General features: G+C 41.5%; 3 protein-coding genes and 1 long non-coding RNA gene across 4 annotated transcripts in view; 2 read left to right on the plus strand and 2 right to left on the minus strand.

Moving 5' to 3' along the window:
* The window catches only part of LOC129867559 (uncharacterized), a 36876-nt gene that overhangs the window by 5387 nt on the left and 16737 nt on the right, over positions 1 to 14752 (minus strand). The window contains exons 4-7 of the mRNA XM_055941041.1: positions 9174 to 9269; positions 8216 to 8359; positions 7787 to 8084; positions 4017 to 4117 (exon numbers count right to left, since the gene is read on the minus strand). Of these exons, the coding sequence (XP_055797016.1) occupies positions 4017 to 4117; positions 7787 to 8084; positions 8216 to 8359; positions 9174 to 9269 (639 nt within the window). The remainder of the gene's footprint in view (positions 1 to 4016; positions 4118 to 7786; positions 8085 to 8215; positions 8360 to 9173; positions 9270 to 14752) is intronic.
* Positions 10 to 1542, plus strand: LOC129830658 (DNA-directed RNA polymerase III subunit RPC10). Its single transcript, XM_055893257.1, has 3 exons — positions 10 to 253; positions 381 to 468; positions 733 to 1542. The coding sequence occupies exons 1-3, from the start codon at positions 143 to 145 to the stop codon at positions 858 to 860; spliced, it is 327 nt and encodes a 108-aa protein (XP_055749232.1). The 5' UTR covers positions 10 to 142; the 3' UTR covers positions 861 to 1542.
* On the minus strand, positions 1443 to 14053 carry LOC129830638 (cell death-inducing p53-target protein 1-like). The gene is made up of 6 exons (XM_055893224.1): positions 13879 to 14053; positions 10846 to 10906; positions 9174 to 9332; positions 8216 to 8359; positions 7787 to 8084; positions 1443 to 4117 (listed from the first exon to the last, which is right to left on the minus strand). The coding sequence occupies exons 3-6, from the start codon at positions 9256 to 9258 to the stop codon at positions 4006 to 4008; spliced, it is 639 nt and encodes a 212-aa protein (XP_055749199.1). The 5' UTR covers positions 9259 to 9332; positions 10846 to 10906; positions 13879 to 14053; the 3' UTR covers positions 1443 to 4005.
* LOC129830667 (uncharacterized) lies at positions 9321 to 10729 on the plus strand. Its single transcript, XR_008755605.1, has 2 exons — positions 9321 to 9447; positions 9957 to 10729. It is a non-coding gene; the product is annotated as an uncharacterized LOC129830667 (long non-coding RNA).

Raw genomic sequence — 14752 nt, forward strand, 5'->3', positions numbered from 1 at the left:
TTTTTAGATGTAACAACCTTTCACACGAGTGTGGAGGTCAGCAACGTTGTCAGGGATTTCTTAATTTAGCTAAACGATTGAAATAGATGTATAAACCTAACTACATTGTGAGATCGGTGCTGACCAATTTAGTGAAAAGAATATGCTTCTGTTTTGTCCAACATGTGGGAATGTGTTGATTGTAGAGGAAGGACAGAAGTGTTATCGATTCGCATGCAACACATGTCCGTACGTGCATAACATTACTAGGAAGGTAAAACGAACTTTTACTTAATTCCTAGACTTATTGCCAAGTAACTGATGTGTCTGTCATGTGTTCTCTCATACAATGTGTCATTTTAAAACCTATTGATACATTAACATGTCCATCTTTCCCATAGGTAAACAACAGGAAGTATCCCAAACTGAAAGAGGTTGATGATGTGCTTGGTGGAGCTGCAGCCTGGGAAAATGTGGATTCCACGCCAGGTAAATTACCAAATCACCTGCATAATTTAGCTAACATTTCAATCATTCTGTGGTCACTGGTTATCCACGCCTAAAATGATAGAACACTGGCTGGATTGTAGCCCAAAGGCTGGCAGATGGCATAGCTGGATTAGATTTGCCCAGCCTCCTCTGTCCTGTGTCCACCACCGGACCTATAGAGGGCAGGTGGTCCTAATGGGCAATATTCACTGTTACTTATAGCCAGGTATGTATTTACTCTAACCCTCATTTTGTGTTCTTTAGAAAAATGTCCCAAGTGTGAGCACCCCCGAGCATTCTTCATGCAGATTCAGACAAGATCTGCAGATGAACCGATGACAACGTTCTACAAATGCTGCAATTATGAGTGTGGACATCGCTGGAGAGACTAAACTAGTGTTCAATTGGATCTCTACTTGAGAACACTAGTTGAGTCAGCTAACCTGGTTTTATGGTGTATGTGCTGTAGCCAAATCTTGTGTTGTCATGCCAGACAGCTTTGGCATAACCGTGAATAAACAGATAGGAGTTTGCTAATAGCACAAACAGACTGGACCACGTGGCTTCTAGTTGACCACACCATTGGTGCCAAGCGTGTTGGGGGAAAAGTAGCAAGTTGATGTAATATACACTTCTACCAAATGTGCTTCATACACAAGAGTATGTCCTTACTTTATTTAGCATTGTGATTAGTTAACTTCTCTGGGTTTTGTTTCCCATTACATTCAGAAGTCACTTCCAATGTATAGCTGAAGATACATCATTTGTGTTTGAGTAGTTGCCAAATGGCCAGAATCCATTGTTGGAGTCATTATTTTATTTATCCTAGATGTTTTACATACTATAAAAATGACTGTTTTTGGATTAAAAGACTATGACCAGCTGACAAATTACTAATAACATAAAATCACAAATACTGGTTTGTTTTGTTAAAATAACTGCACTGTATGCAACAGTAATGAGCCAACTCATCATTTAGATTTTGCATGTACATTATACAATTCTTTATTTTTTTGAGGGGGCAACAGACCAAACTATCTACCAACAACAAAGACCATCTGTGCTTAAACTGTGCTTTTTCTACTGTGCTTTTACTACAAACTGTGCTTTTACTACATGTTCTTACACAGCTTCAAGCCACTTCTCACTGCATGTAGAAGATTCAAGAGCGTACAAAGTTAAGAGACCAGCCTGTGAAACATATCCATAAGAATGCATGTACATGCAGACATACTCCACCTGCTGTCACTTTTTACTGTATATAATCATGCTGGTTATTGGTAGTATTAAGAGGAGACGAGAGATCCTACAGATGAGACTCAAATGAAGCAGACAAAAGATCTTGCATACCATACATTGGTGTACTTGGACTGGATCGAACGCGTTAATATGAAGCAGGTGATGACATCACTCGAATCTGCATTCGAGATTACATTATTTCAGCCAAGACTTGGTGACGAACTTGCTTTTGTACACCTGTATCTCTATGGCATCTCAGACTAACATGCATCATAGCAATAGTGATCAAACCTAGACAAGGAACACTAAAAAGAAAGAGCAGATTGTGGCTTTGAGACCTTAACTTTGCTTGAACAGATGATGTTGCAGGTTTATGCACAGAAATGCTGAATATGAAAGAATGTATGAGATTGAATATAAAGGACATTCTGTTTATCATTAAATATGCTATGTAACCCATCAAAAAAGGTAGTAAAACAATGGCGAGGGAAAAACCCTCGATGCACTCTACTTTAATTATTCCCTCTGAACATCAACTGACAGACATGACCAGTGAAAGGATAATCTGTTTGGGATTGGGCAGGACAGAGTAGGATTGGGCAGCACAGGTTGACACACATTGGCCTCGTGACACAGACTGGACATATGGCCTGGGAGAGGACTGCACAAAATTACAGTGATATCATGCAGAGCGCTTCATCATTCTAATGTGCCTCTCCAGCAGAGCGGATTGGACTCTGCCAGCCAGGTCGGCTTCGCTCCGTTCCCTTCCTATACGGAAAAATACAAGGAAACGTATTTTTCTCTGTGGACTGATAGATCAACTAGAAAATCTCAGCCTCTGACATGTGCATGGTTATGGTGCTCGGTGACTGCATGGATGTTGAAGCTCAATGTAGTCCTGCATCAATGACAGGTGATGTGTTTGTGGAGAGTACAGGATTATGAGTAAAGATCAGGTTCACTCAGACACTTCATTTGACACCAATCCACATGTAAATTATCCTTAATATGACATATAGTCCAAGTTGTTGACAAAAGTCTTCCAAAATAAGCTAGTCTCCTTACCAGTTGGGTCTTAATGATAATGAAGCTTGGCAAGCAAGGCTATAAAGTAGCTAACTGAATGACAGTCTAAACCACTTAAATAAATAAAAACTATACAGTAAAGTCATGGCAATTATGGTTTTATGAATGTATGAAATTTCACATGGGAACTTGTGCATTCGCAATACCATTATATAAGCACACATTTTCTTCATTATCAAAATTGAATACATTCATATGGACATGACTGGCATTATTGTGTAACAACTCTAGCAAAAATCACTGGACATCAAGTGTATCTAAAGCACATGGAGGATTAAAAAAGACAGTAACACATACTTATCTCACTTAAGTGAGGAAAACAAAATAAATTAAACATAGTCTTACCGACTCGAGTTTGTCCTGACAAATCTGATACATGGTTATTTCCTTGTAACATTTGAAATGGATATACATTTAGGTTGTAGGACAAACAGGGTGATAGAACATAAACATAAAGTAGGTCTCAGACATGGACGTAACCTTCATTGTGCTCCATATTAACATGTTAAAATACATTAAATAATTACAGAAACAACAAAATACTGACCCTGCAATTGCTGATGATTGCTGACGATTTTGATTAAAGTGACAAATGTTTACAGCTTTCCCAAAGTGTGACCTTCTCTACGCCTCAAGTTCGCACCATAAATGTCAAATTCCGAGCATTCTCGTAACCAAAGACATTTTTATAAAGTATGTAAGATGTACCGTGTCTGCAACTCATCTTTTCTCAATTGTTATAGGTTTCTGTTTTTAGATCAAGTTCAGTCCTGTGTGACGTGTCTATCTAAATGCCTGTACATAGCTAGGTAAGTGAGTCTGGACAATATATATATCAGAGGCGGCTGGTGAAAGGAGCTATAGGAGGACAGGCTCATTGTAATGCCTGGAATGGAATCGGTGGAATAGTACCAAACAAATCGAATACATGGACACAACGTGTTGGACTCCGTTCCATGGAGTCCATTCCAGCCATTACAATGAGCCTGTCCTTTTACAGCTCCTCCCACCAGCCTCCTATGATATACAGTAAGTATAGTGTGTGTGAACAAGTGCTTTAGAAAGTGAGGGTAAAGTTAGGAGGGCTGAATGAAGCACAACACACTGAGCAAATGTTGGAGAAAGAACATAGGCTGCAACTACAACCATGAGGGGCTGTGCTTAATGTGTGCATAATATATATATATACACGTGTCTGTCTGTTGGTGGTTAGCAGATACGCTTGTATGTGTAGATGTAGCCCTTGCAGTAGGGGCAGGTGTGTATCACATCCTTGAGATCATCAATCAGACAGGGAATCAAGCAGCAGCCCAGATCACACCTGTGGTAGAGGAGAGAGAGAGAAAAATTACGAAACAAACCACCAGAGAATACAGACCAAAATCAATAGTCTTATTATAGCTAACAACCCGCTGCTCTACTTCATTTCATTCTGTGGTGTTTGGCCTGAAATCAAATATTTCCTGTGTTTATACCATGGTATTGTTGAATACTCGTTTCCGATTGGCTTGAAGGTCATTCTAGAGCATGCATTATTTCCTTATGACGCATGGTAGAATTCAATGGCTACTTCATTCTTACATGTTCTATGTTTGAGCTGCTTTTGAAAGCAGAAGTTTAATTGAAAACATTATTGGCATTGATGCATTCGATTTTCATAACAGCAAGCAGGACTGATGGTTTGGTTATCTATACTAGCAAGTCTGTTTGGTTACCGAGGCAACTACTCTCGCTACAGTGTCTTCAGAAAGTATTCACACCCCTTGAGCTTCTCCAAATTTTGTTGTGTTACAGCCTGAATTTAAATTGGATTCAATTGAGATTTTGTCGTCACTGGCCTACACACAATACCCCATAATGTCAAAGTGGAATGATGTTTTTTGAAAGTTTTTTTTCTTCCAATTTTCACCTAAAATAACATACCCAAATCTAATTGCCTGTAGCTCAGGACCTGAAGCAAGGATATGCATATCCTTGATACCATTTGCAAGAAAACACTTTGTTGCCGTGATAAAAGCGTTTTGTTGTCGTGCACTCTCTGGAAACAATAGCATGGTATTTTAACTGTAGTAGCTACTGTAAATTGGGCAGTGCAGTTAGCTTAAATTCTTGTTAAACTTTCTGCCCATATAAGACATGTCTATGTCCTGGAAAGTTGGCTGTTACTTACGTCATTCTAGTCACATTAGCAACAACTAATTCATGTTATTTTGGCATTAATATATGTGTCACATATCAGTTTGCAAACAATATAAAAATATATATATGATTGAGTTAATAAAGCCACATACAAATATGATCTTTTTGCTTTCTTGAGTAAGGCAGCTCCAAAATGCAGGTGTTTCAGCCTAGCTCAGTGCTTTCAGTGGTGGTTGGACAAGCCAGCGCAAAATACGATGCGTAGGGGTTGGTAATGTTCTCTAGTTGCGCCGTGATTGGTTCAGTGTTCTGTTAGAAGTGCCCATCCAAGAAGGCTCAAGGTCATTGGCCACAGATAAAATGACATCAAATCACGTTATATCTACAGTATCTTTGATTGGACTGATCATGTCAGCATCATACTTTTCAAAATCGTCGCTAGTAATCATCATCATGAATCAAGTCAACGATTTACTGCCAAATCCTTTTCAATACTTGTCATATGAAGAGAAATAATAGATAAAACATATCGGTGCTCATCGGCCATTAACATTACACAACAAGTTGGAAATCGCAAATTCAACCATGAGTGGTTTGGAAAGAATCAGTGGCTTACTGCAAGTATTGCCAAGCAATCACTAGCCTGCTATTCAATGGAATGGCCGTGTGGTCCCAAGTCTGTGTTTAAGGGTCTCTTTCCAAGCTTAAAATTCTAAACATTCAACATTGACCATGCTGTCAATCCAGCGTGATTTCTGCCGCGTTCAAAACAACTTAACAAAACAACTTAAGAATCTAATACTAAGGGTATGTTGTGTAGTACGCTTTAGGTAGGAGCCCATGTGCCTCACCCTAATAAATCGGTCTATTTCACCTACTGCCCTGACTTTGTGGTGCACATGTAGACTATAACCTGTTTTAGAGAAATGTAATCATTGAACATTGTAAGACCTTTCATTGTCTGCTTATGTGCCCTTTCTTTATCCTACGGTTCTGACTTGGTGTACAGAGAGAACACTGTAAGAACGGCCCATGTTCTGAATTCTGCCGCTGTACATTTCAAAAGTGCTGAGCAAATAGTTATATGGACTACGTCCGTCCTAGCTTGCTCATTAATGTCTTAATCAAAATTACAGATTGCCTCTTATCAGCTTGCCGTCCCCTTATGCCACAGTTCGTACATCTCAATTGTCAGTAGAAACCACATTTGTTTAAGCAGGTCAGCCATAACAGCTTTTTTTTTTAATGGCAGTAAATGGGGCTGATTGAACTGTTTTGCTGCCAGACAAGGCTCCGCTGATAGCCAGGTTGTAGCATTGGTAAGGTGTTGGGACTGCAGTTGCGACAGCTTTATGTAGGCCCTAACGGTTTGTGGGCACCGTTTGTCACCATTATAGTGCAATTAATTTATTGTTTAGTGTTGTGTTGTGGCTTTGATGGCATGCACAAACCCCCCCCCCCCCCCACCAAGATTTACATGCTAAAATAGCCACTGCCCACACATACAGATAATTGTATGGTCCCTCAGTCGAGCAGTGAATTTCAAACACAGGTTCAACCACAAAGACCAGGGAGGTTCTCCAATGCCTCTCGAAGGGCACCTATTGGTAGATGGGTAAAAAAAAAAACTGACATAAAATATTCCTTTGAGCATGGTGAAGTTATTAATTACACTTTGGATACACCCAGTCACTATAAAGATACAGGCGCCCTTCCTAACTCAGTTGCCGGAGAGGAAGGAAACCGCTCAGGGATTTCACCATGAAGCGAATGGTGACATTAAAACAGTTACAGAATTTAATGGCTGTGAGGATGGATCAACAACATTGTAGTTACTCCACAATACTGACCTAATTGACACAGTGAAAAAGAAGGAGCCTGTACAGAATGAAAATATTGCAAAACATGCATACTGTTTGCAACAAGGCACTAAAGTAATACTGCAAAAATTTTGCAAAACAATACACTTTTTTTGTGTTAAGTGTTATGTTTGGGGCAAATCCAATACAACACATTACTGAGTTCCACGCTCCATATTTTCAAGCATAGTGGTGGCTGCATCATGTTATGGGTATTCTTGTAATCATGAAGGACTGGGGAGTTTTTCAGGATAAAAAATAAACAGAATGAAGCTAAGCATAGGCAAAATCCTAGAGGAAAACCTGGTTCAGTCTGCTTTCCACCAGACAGTGGGAAGTGAAAATGGTTGCCTCGCAATGATCAACAACCAATTTAACAGAGTTTGAAGAATTTAGAAAATAATAAATAAAAAAAATGGGCAAATGTTGCACAATCCAGGTGTGGTAAACTCTTAGAGACTTACCCAGAAAATACTCACAGCTGTAATCGCTGCTTCTACAAAGTACTGACTCAGTGGTGTGATTACTCATGTAAATTAAATATTTCATTTTAAATAAATTTGCTAACATTGCTAAAAACGTTTTCACTTTGTCATTCTGGGGTATTATGTGTAGATGGGTGAGAATAAAACATAACACATTAAATACATTTTGAATTCAGGCTGTAACAACAAAATATTGAATAAGTCAAGGGGTATGAATACTTTCTGAAGGCACTGTATCTAGTAAACTTGTTAGCTACTTCAGTGGATGTTGACACATTTCTACCTGCAAATGAACACATTTCTAGCAGCAAATGTGTTCAATTATAGCCATGGTGTGAAAGAGAATCAACTCAGGGCTTTATGCGTTCTCAGGAAAATAATGTAACTAAACATGTCGTGGAACACACCTTCCACACCGTTTATTATTTTCCATAGAACGCATAGCCACTCGTTGGTTATTCCTTACATAACCTCTATACAATGTAGTACACCAATTCTTCCTCTTACCCAACAAAGAAGCAGAAGAGGCAGAAGACAGCGTTCATGAGGCCCACGCTGTGGTTGATGCGGGTGATGATGGGCTGCTGGCAGTGGTGACACACAGTCTGTACGGGTGCTGTCTGGAATATCTCCCCCTGTAGCACGGTCACTGTGGTAGCTGTCCCAGGGGGTGCCAGCACCGTGTGAGCCGTCTGACCTGCCACAGGCCCAAATTGAATGGGCCCCGGGCCAAACTGCCCCGGGCCAAACTGCCCCGGGCCAAACTGCCCCGGGCCAAAGTGACCTGGCGGAGGGTAGAAGCCACCTGTAGGGTAAAAACACAAGGAGGTATGTACTGTTTATGTTCTGTATACAGGTGCTATGCCAAATGACATGTGTATGCATTTAGAGTCGCCCATCTTATTTCATTCCCCCTGTAGACCAGTGTATGCCTACCATGTGGTATGGGCATGGCCCCATCTCCTGGGACGTGTGGCGGCAAGAAGCCTGGCTGTAGCGTGGCCTCGTAGGGTGGAGGGCCATAGTCTGGAGGCAGGGAGGGCCCCTGAGGAGGACCCGTCGTTACAGGGGCCGCCGAGCCTGGGAGAGAAAACACAGACAAACAAGAAGAATTTATTAGTGAGCTTTCACAGCAACGATTGATTGAAGAAACATGACTTATGTTGGGCTTAAATCAAGTAAGGCATTTGCCCATTATTGAGAACATGCATCATCATCTGTTACTAGGTCCAGAATAGCCGCACTTGTGCTTTTTCATAGATTTACAATTCTCAAGGATTTGTTACGTAGTTGTAACAAATACACTTTGTTGATGACATTCCTTTGGCTAATCAAAACAGTATTTTGTTGTAAGGAAACCTGGGGTGGAAGGGGAGCCAGACAAATAAAGATTTGTTCACAGACAGGGCCTACTTTCAAGGTTTCCCTGGTGATGTTTCTCTAGGCCTTCCTCTAACCAGCCACACAAGAGCTGTTATGGGAGGCAATTATGCAAATTCACACCAGTTTCCCTACAGCTAGTCAGCTACAGTGCAAATACTAAATCAGCAGCCCAGTCAAAGAAACCAGATGGTATTTTGAAGTTCACAGGTATTCAAAAGGCACTAGCACATCTGAGCAAACTTATTGCAGGTGCATGGCAATAGTTGAACTTCATGAATGAAAAAGAAAACCGCACACTGCTCTTGATAGTATCACTGATCTTTAATAAGCTTACATATCGGCCTCACGGCCTTCGTCAGAGCTCTGATGAAGTTCACAGGTATGCCTGTGCATGGTTCCTACCCTGGACTTCTGTCCTTTTGTAAAATAGTCTCTTTTTGTAGTCTTGCCCCAAACTAAATGTTTTTTCCTCCACATCATACAATAACAGACCATTATAGAATAATTGTACCCGGAACAGCTGGCTGTCCATTCTTCTCCTCGATAAGAGGGGCGCTGGGACCTCCGGGGTAGGGAGGAGGTGGGTCGCTGGACATGCTGGGTGGACCTTTGGATGGGGGGGCCTGGGGTAGAAGCTCCACTCACCACTGGCCTTGGACTCACTCAGCCACTATGTGAGAAGAACACGCACACAGGCCTATCAGTTCACTGACAGTCAGTTCAATACCCACACACTGCAACATGATACAGGAGCTGTCTCGCACTTCAGCTACTGATGCATTCAAGTAAATGTATTTATTTATTTGTCCTTTTGTCTCAGTATTGACTCGTCTAGGTAGACCCTAGATCTTTTCAATCAAGTGAATTGGTATGATAAATATGATGGATGCAGACAATATTCAACAGTATAGCTGGATAACGCTGTGTTTAGGCTAGGCTACTGGCTCTGAGGCCTCTAGAATATTACATTTACAAGGATTTAAGACAAAAACAATGGCAATTGCTTTCAATCCACTCTTTACCTAAATGTGTGTTAGGATAACAAACATTAGTAATGTTTATCATCTAACACACTCACGACAGCAAACATTAGGGAGTTCAGATGGGGCCACAGTGTCTCCTGACCGCTCCTGTCTCAGCCTCCAGTATTTATGCTGCAGTAGTTTATGTGTCGGGGGGCTAGGGTCAGTTGGTTATACCTGGAGTACTTCTCCCGTCTTATCCAGTGTCCTGTGTGAATTTAAGTATGCTCCCTCTAATTCTCTCGTTCTCTCTTTCTTTCTCTCTCTCTGAGAACCTGAGCCCTAGGACCATACGTCACGGGAAACCGGGCATGATGACTCCTTGCTGTTCCCAGTCCACCTGGCCTTGCTGCTGTTCCAGTTTCAACTGCTCTGCCTGCGGTTATGGAACCCCTACCTGTCCCAGACCTGCTGTTTTCAACTCTTAATGATCGGCTATGAAAAGCCAACTGACATTTATTCCTGATTATTATCTGACCATGCTTGTCATTTATGAACATTTTGAAAATCTTGGCTCTCTCTAATTTTCTCCTTCTCTCTTTCTTTCTCTCTCTCGGAGGACCTGAGCCCTAGAACCATACGTCAGGGCTGCCGGGCATGATGGCTCCTTGCTGTCCCCAGTCCACCTGGCCTTGCTGCTATTCCAGTTTCAACTGTTCTGCCTGCGGTTATGGAACCGCCACCTGTCCCAGACCTGCTGTTTTCAACTCTTAATGATCGGCTATGAAAAGCCAACTGAAAATTATTCATGATTATTATTTGACCATGCTTGTCACTTCTGAACATTTTGAACATCTTGGCATAGTTCTGTTATAATCTCCACCCGGCACAGCCAGAAGAGGACTGGCCACCCCTCATAGCCTGGTTCCTCTCTAGGTTTCTTCCTAGGTTTTGGCCTTTCTAGGGAGTTTTTCCTAGCCACCGTGCTTCTACACCTGCAGTGCTTGCTGTTTGGGGTTTTAGGCTGGGTTTCTGTACAGCACTTCGAGATATTAGCTGATGTACGAAGGGCTATATAAAATAAACTTGATTGATTGATGGTTCAGCAATGAGTTGGCAGTCTGACATTAAACAGAAATGACCTCTTAAAGCCACTAATATTTACAGAAAAACAAAACCTATGGCAGCAGGATGAAGAGAAGGGACATAAGTCATGATTACCTGCTGATGACAGTGGGGAGTTTCCACCTACAGAGCCTGCTCTTCTGTCAGGTCCAACAGCCTTCAAGAAAAAGGGAAAAGAAAAGATGGCAAAAGTTTCTTGCATGTGGTCCAATTTGGAAATTGCAATTGCTACTTTCTCAGGCGAATGAAAAGCACTAACAGTGTGCAGCCATTAACAAGTGCTAGGTTAATTATAGACAACTTGCTTCCCTCAAACATTGGTGATTGAACCTTTAGTCTCCAACATCATAACTATAAGATACTAACACATGCATGCCCATTAAATCACAGTCGACTTCATTATGGCATTAATTCATTCACCTGACAACACAAGCGCTTACCTAAGCTAATCTCAGTAGCCTTTAAATAAAACAAGCACATTGCCTCAAAAATGGAGCAGCAAAGCTGTCTGGTGTAACCAATTTAGCCTGTCTCAATGAAAAATGTAACTCTATAATCCTCCTTACTACAATTCACTTCAGCATAAAGGAGATTGACTGGCCAAATGACACAAAAGGAGCTGACATTATTGGAACAGTTAAGAACTAGATATCAAATCAAATTGTATTTGTCACATGCACCCAATACAACAGGTGTAGACCTTACCGTGAAAGGCTTACTTACAAGCCCTTAACCAAAAATGCAGTTTTAAGAAAATACAAAAAAAAAAGAATAACAAATAATTAAAGAACAGCAGTAAATAACAACAAAGGGGCTATATACAGGGGGCAGCGGTACAGAGTCAATGTGTAGGGGGCAATGCAAATCGTCTGGGTAGCCATTTGATTAGCTGTTCAAGAGTCTTATGGCTTGGGGGTAGAAGCTGTTTAGAAGCCTCTTGGACCTAGGCTTGGCGCTCCGGTACCGCTTGCCGTGTGGTAGAAGAGAGAACAATCTATGACTAGGGTGGCTGGAGTCTCACATTTTTTTTATATACTTTCGTCTGACACCACCTGGTATAGAGGTCCTGGATGGCCCCGGTGATGTACAGGGCCGTACGCACTACCCTCTGTAGTGCCTTGCGGTTGGAGGCCAAGCAGTTTCCATACCAGACAGTGATGCAACCCATCAGGATGCTCTCGATGGTGCATCTGTAAAATCTTTTGATGATCTGAGGACCCATGACAAATGTTTTCATTCTCCTGAGGGGGAATAGATTTTTGTCATGCCCTCTTCATGACTGTCTTGGTGTGCTTGGACCATGTTAGTGTGTTGCTGATGTGGATGCCAAGGAACTTGAAGCTCTCAATCTGCTCCACTACAGCCCTGTCGATGAGAGTGGGGCGTGCTCGGTCCTTCTTTTCCTGTAGTCCTTTGTCTTGATCATGTTGAGGAAGAGGTTGTTGTCCTTGCGCCACACAGATGTGAAAGGCACAGTGTGGTGTGCAATAGAGATTGCATCATCTCTGGATCTGTTGGTGTGGTATGAAAATTGCAGTGGGTCTAGGGTTTTGGGATAATGGTGTTGATGTGAGCCATGACCAGCCTTTCAAAGCATTTCATGGCTACAGACGTGAGTGCTACAAGTCGGTAGTCTTTTAGGCAGGTTACCTTAGTGTTCTTGGGCATAGGGACTATGGTGGTCTGCTTGAAGCATGTTGGTATTACAGACTCATATGTCATCACAAAAATGCAGCGCAATTAACTTGGCTACAGATTAGCCTAACACTTTCCCTAACAGACTCTACAACAACATAAACCTCACCTGACTACTGCACGTGTCTGAAAACAAACACAGCCTAGCCTAGGGAGCAGGACACTGCTATGCCACCAGCTGTCCAGACCTGCCATCCATACTTCGGCCTGCTAGGCTTCACTTTCCCAGGTCAGCTGACCATGCCTGTGAGAGATCACCATGCATGTCAGGGCGTCTCTAATTTGAACATAAGATGATTAGGAGGCTGGCCCGCCTGCTCCAAAACAAACAGTCAGAATGCCAGACAGCGCAATAAAAATAAGCCTGTCAAATGACTGGGTAATCTAAGGCAGTGATAAGGCAGAGGAGAGCTATCCAACCAGTTAGTGAGTGTGATGTGAACATTGATTAAGCTGGGGAAATGACAGGAATGTCCAGTGTATGATAAACTGTACAAATGTATGACATCTGAATGTAGGCCACAATTCTATAAGAGCTAGGCTAAGTTAATACCCGTATTTTGCCCAAGGCAACCTAGATGAGGCCATGAATTTGCACTTACTTTACAGTTTAATCAAACAGAACAAGCATTTAGCCCTTGTACATTAGAACAGCATCAGAAATTCAGAATCAGAGTACAGAACACTTAGGTTTAAGGGACATCCAGAGAAGCTTCAGTCATGCACTTCATTATGTCTGGATGAGTTTGATTTGATCACAAACAGTTGAAACAGGCCTTAATTTGTTATAACATTACACTGAATTCCAACAAAGTAATTGAGGATCAATGATGGTGATGTTACAAAAAAGTGTAATTGTCAATGTATGCATATGAATGAGCCATCATCATTTTCAATAATTTACCTCTAATGAGGCAACTTTCTAGTAAGCTTCATCCATCCTTTTCCTGAATCCTCTTGCTACAGTAACGTTATTTACATAATCTGCTCAACCCACTAGACAAACACTCTTTACGTAATGTAGCTAGCTATCTAGACATCGACACAGTTTATATCAAACATAAATTGCTATCTTAGCTAGCTAGCTCGTCGTTACTGCATGTTGGACTTGTTGACGAGAGAGAAGCCTCGATTTGAATGGATGTTTACATCAGCTAGCTAGCGTTATACAACTGTCTGCCTAGTTAGTTACGGTATAGTTGTTACTGTAGCTAGTTCAACTAGCTAGTTAGGTATCTAGCTAGCTATAATTTTCATCAGTGAAAATTGAACTAATTTCAAAAGAACAGTCAAGTAACATGTAACGTTAGCTAGCTCACATTGAGTAACATCAGTTTAAAACTAAACGGATAATAACGTTAGCTAGCTACGTTACGTTAGCTAGCTGATAGTCTCTCAAATATTGTTTCCTAGTTATCTCCACACGGAATTTACCTGATGCGTTGTCTCTTCCACACAATTTTAATTAGGTGATGAGAATAGCTATATCCCAAGCCTGTCCGTAGGGAAGTCAAATGATGGCAACCGTTAGCTAGTCTGTTTATCCTGAATCTACTCAACATCCGCCTCTTGTGGTGCTTTCAAGACAACTGGGAACTCGGCGGAAAAAAAGAGGTCAAATCACGACGTCGGTGAGCTTCAGGTCGGAGCGTTAAAAACTCGGAAAGAAATCAGTTCAATTCAAATGGGCGTTATTGGCATGGGAAACATGTGTTTACATTGCCAAAGCAAGTGAAATAGTATTTACAATGTTGTTTGTGCTCCACTGGTTGCCCTTTTCACATGGCAACGGCCACAAATCTTGCTGCTTTGATTGCACATTGCTGTATTTTGCCTAACAGATATGGGAGTTTATCAATGCTTGATTTGTTTTAGAATTCCTTGTGGTTCTGTGGGAAATATGTATCTAATGTGGTCATACATTTGGCAGGAGGTTAGGAAGTGCAGCTCAGTTTTCACCCCAAAAAATTGTGGGCACACAGCCGGTCTTCTCTCAAGATCAAAGTCTACTATGGCAGCCTCTCTCAGTAGCAAGGCTATGCTCCCTGAGTCTGTACATAGTCAAGGTTTTTCTTAATTTTGGGTCACTGTGTACTCTCTGTTTAGGGCCAGATAGCGTTCCAATTTGCTCAGTTTTTTTGGTTGATTCTTTCCAGTGTGTCAAATAGTTAACTTTTTGCTTTCTCATAATTTGTTTGGGTCAAATTGTGTTGCTGTCCTAGGGGTCTGTTTGTGAACAGAACCAGCTGGCTGAGGGGACTCTTCTGTAGGTGTCACACCCTGATCTGTTTCACCTGTCTTTGTAATT

Source organism: Salvelinus fontinalis, chromosome 2, assembly GCF_029448725.1.
Source record: "Salvelinus fontinalis isolate EN_2023a chromosome 2, ASM2944872v1, whole genome shotgun sequence".
Taxonomy (NCBI): Eukaryota; Metazoa; Chordata; class Actinopteri; order Salmoniformes; family Salmonidae; genus Salvelinus; species Salvelinus fontinalis.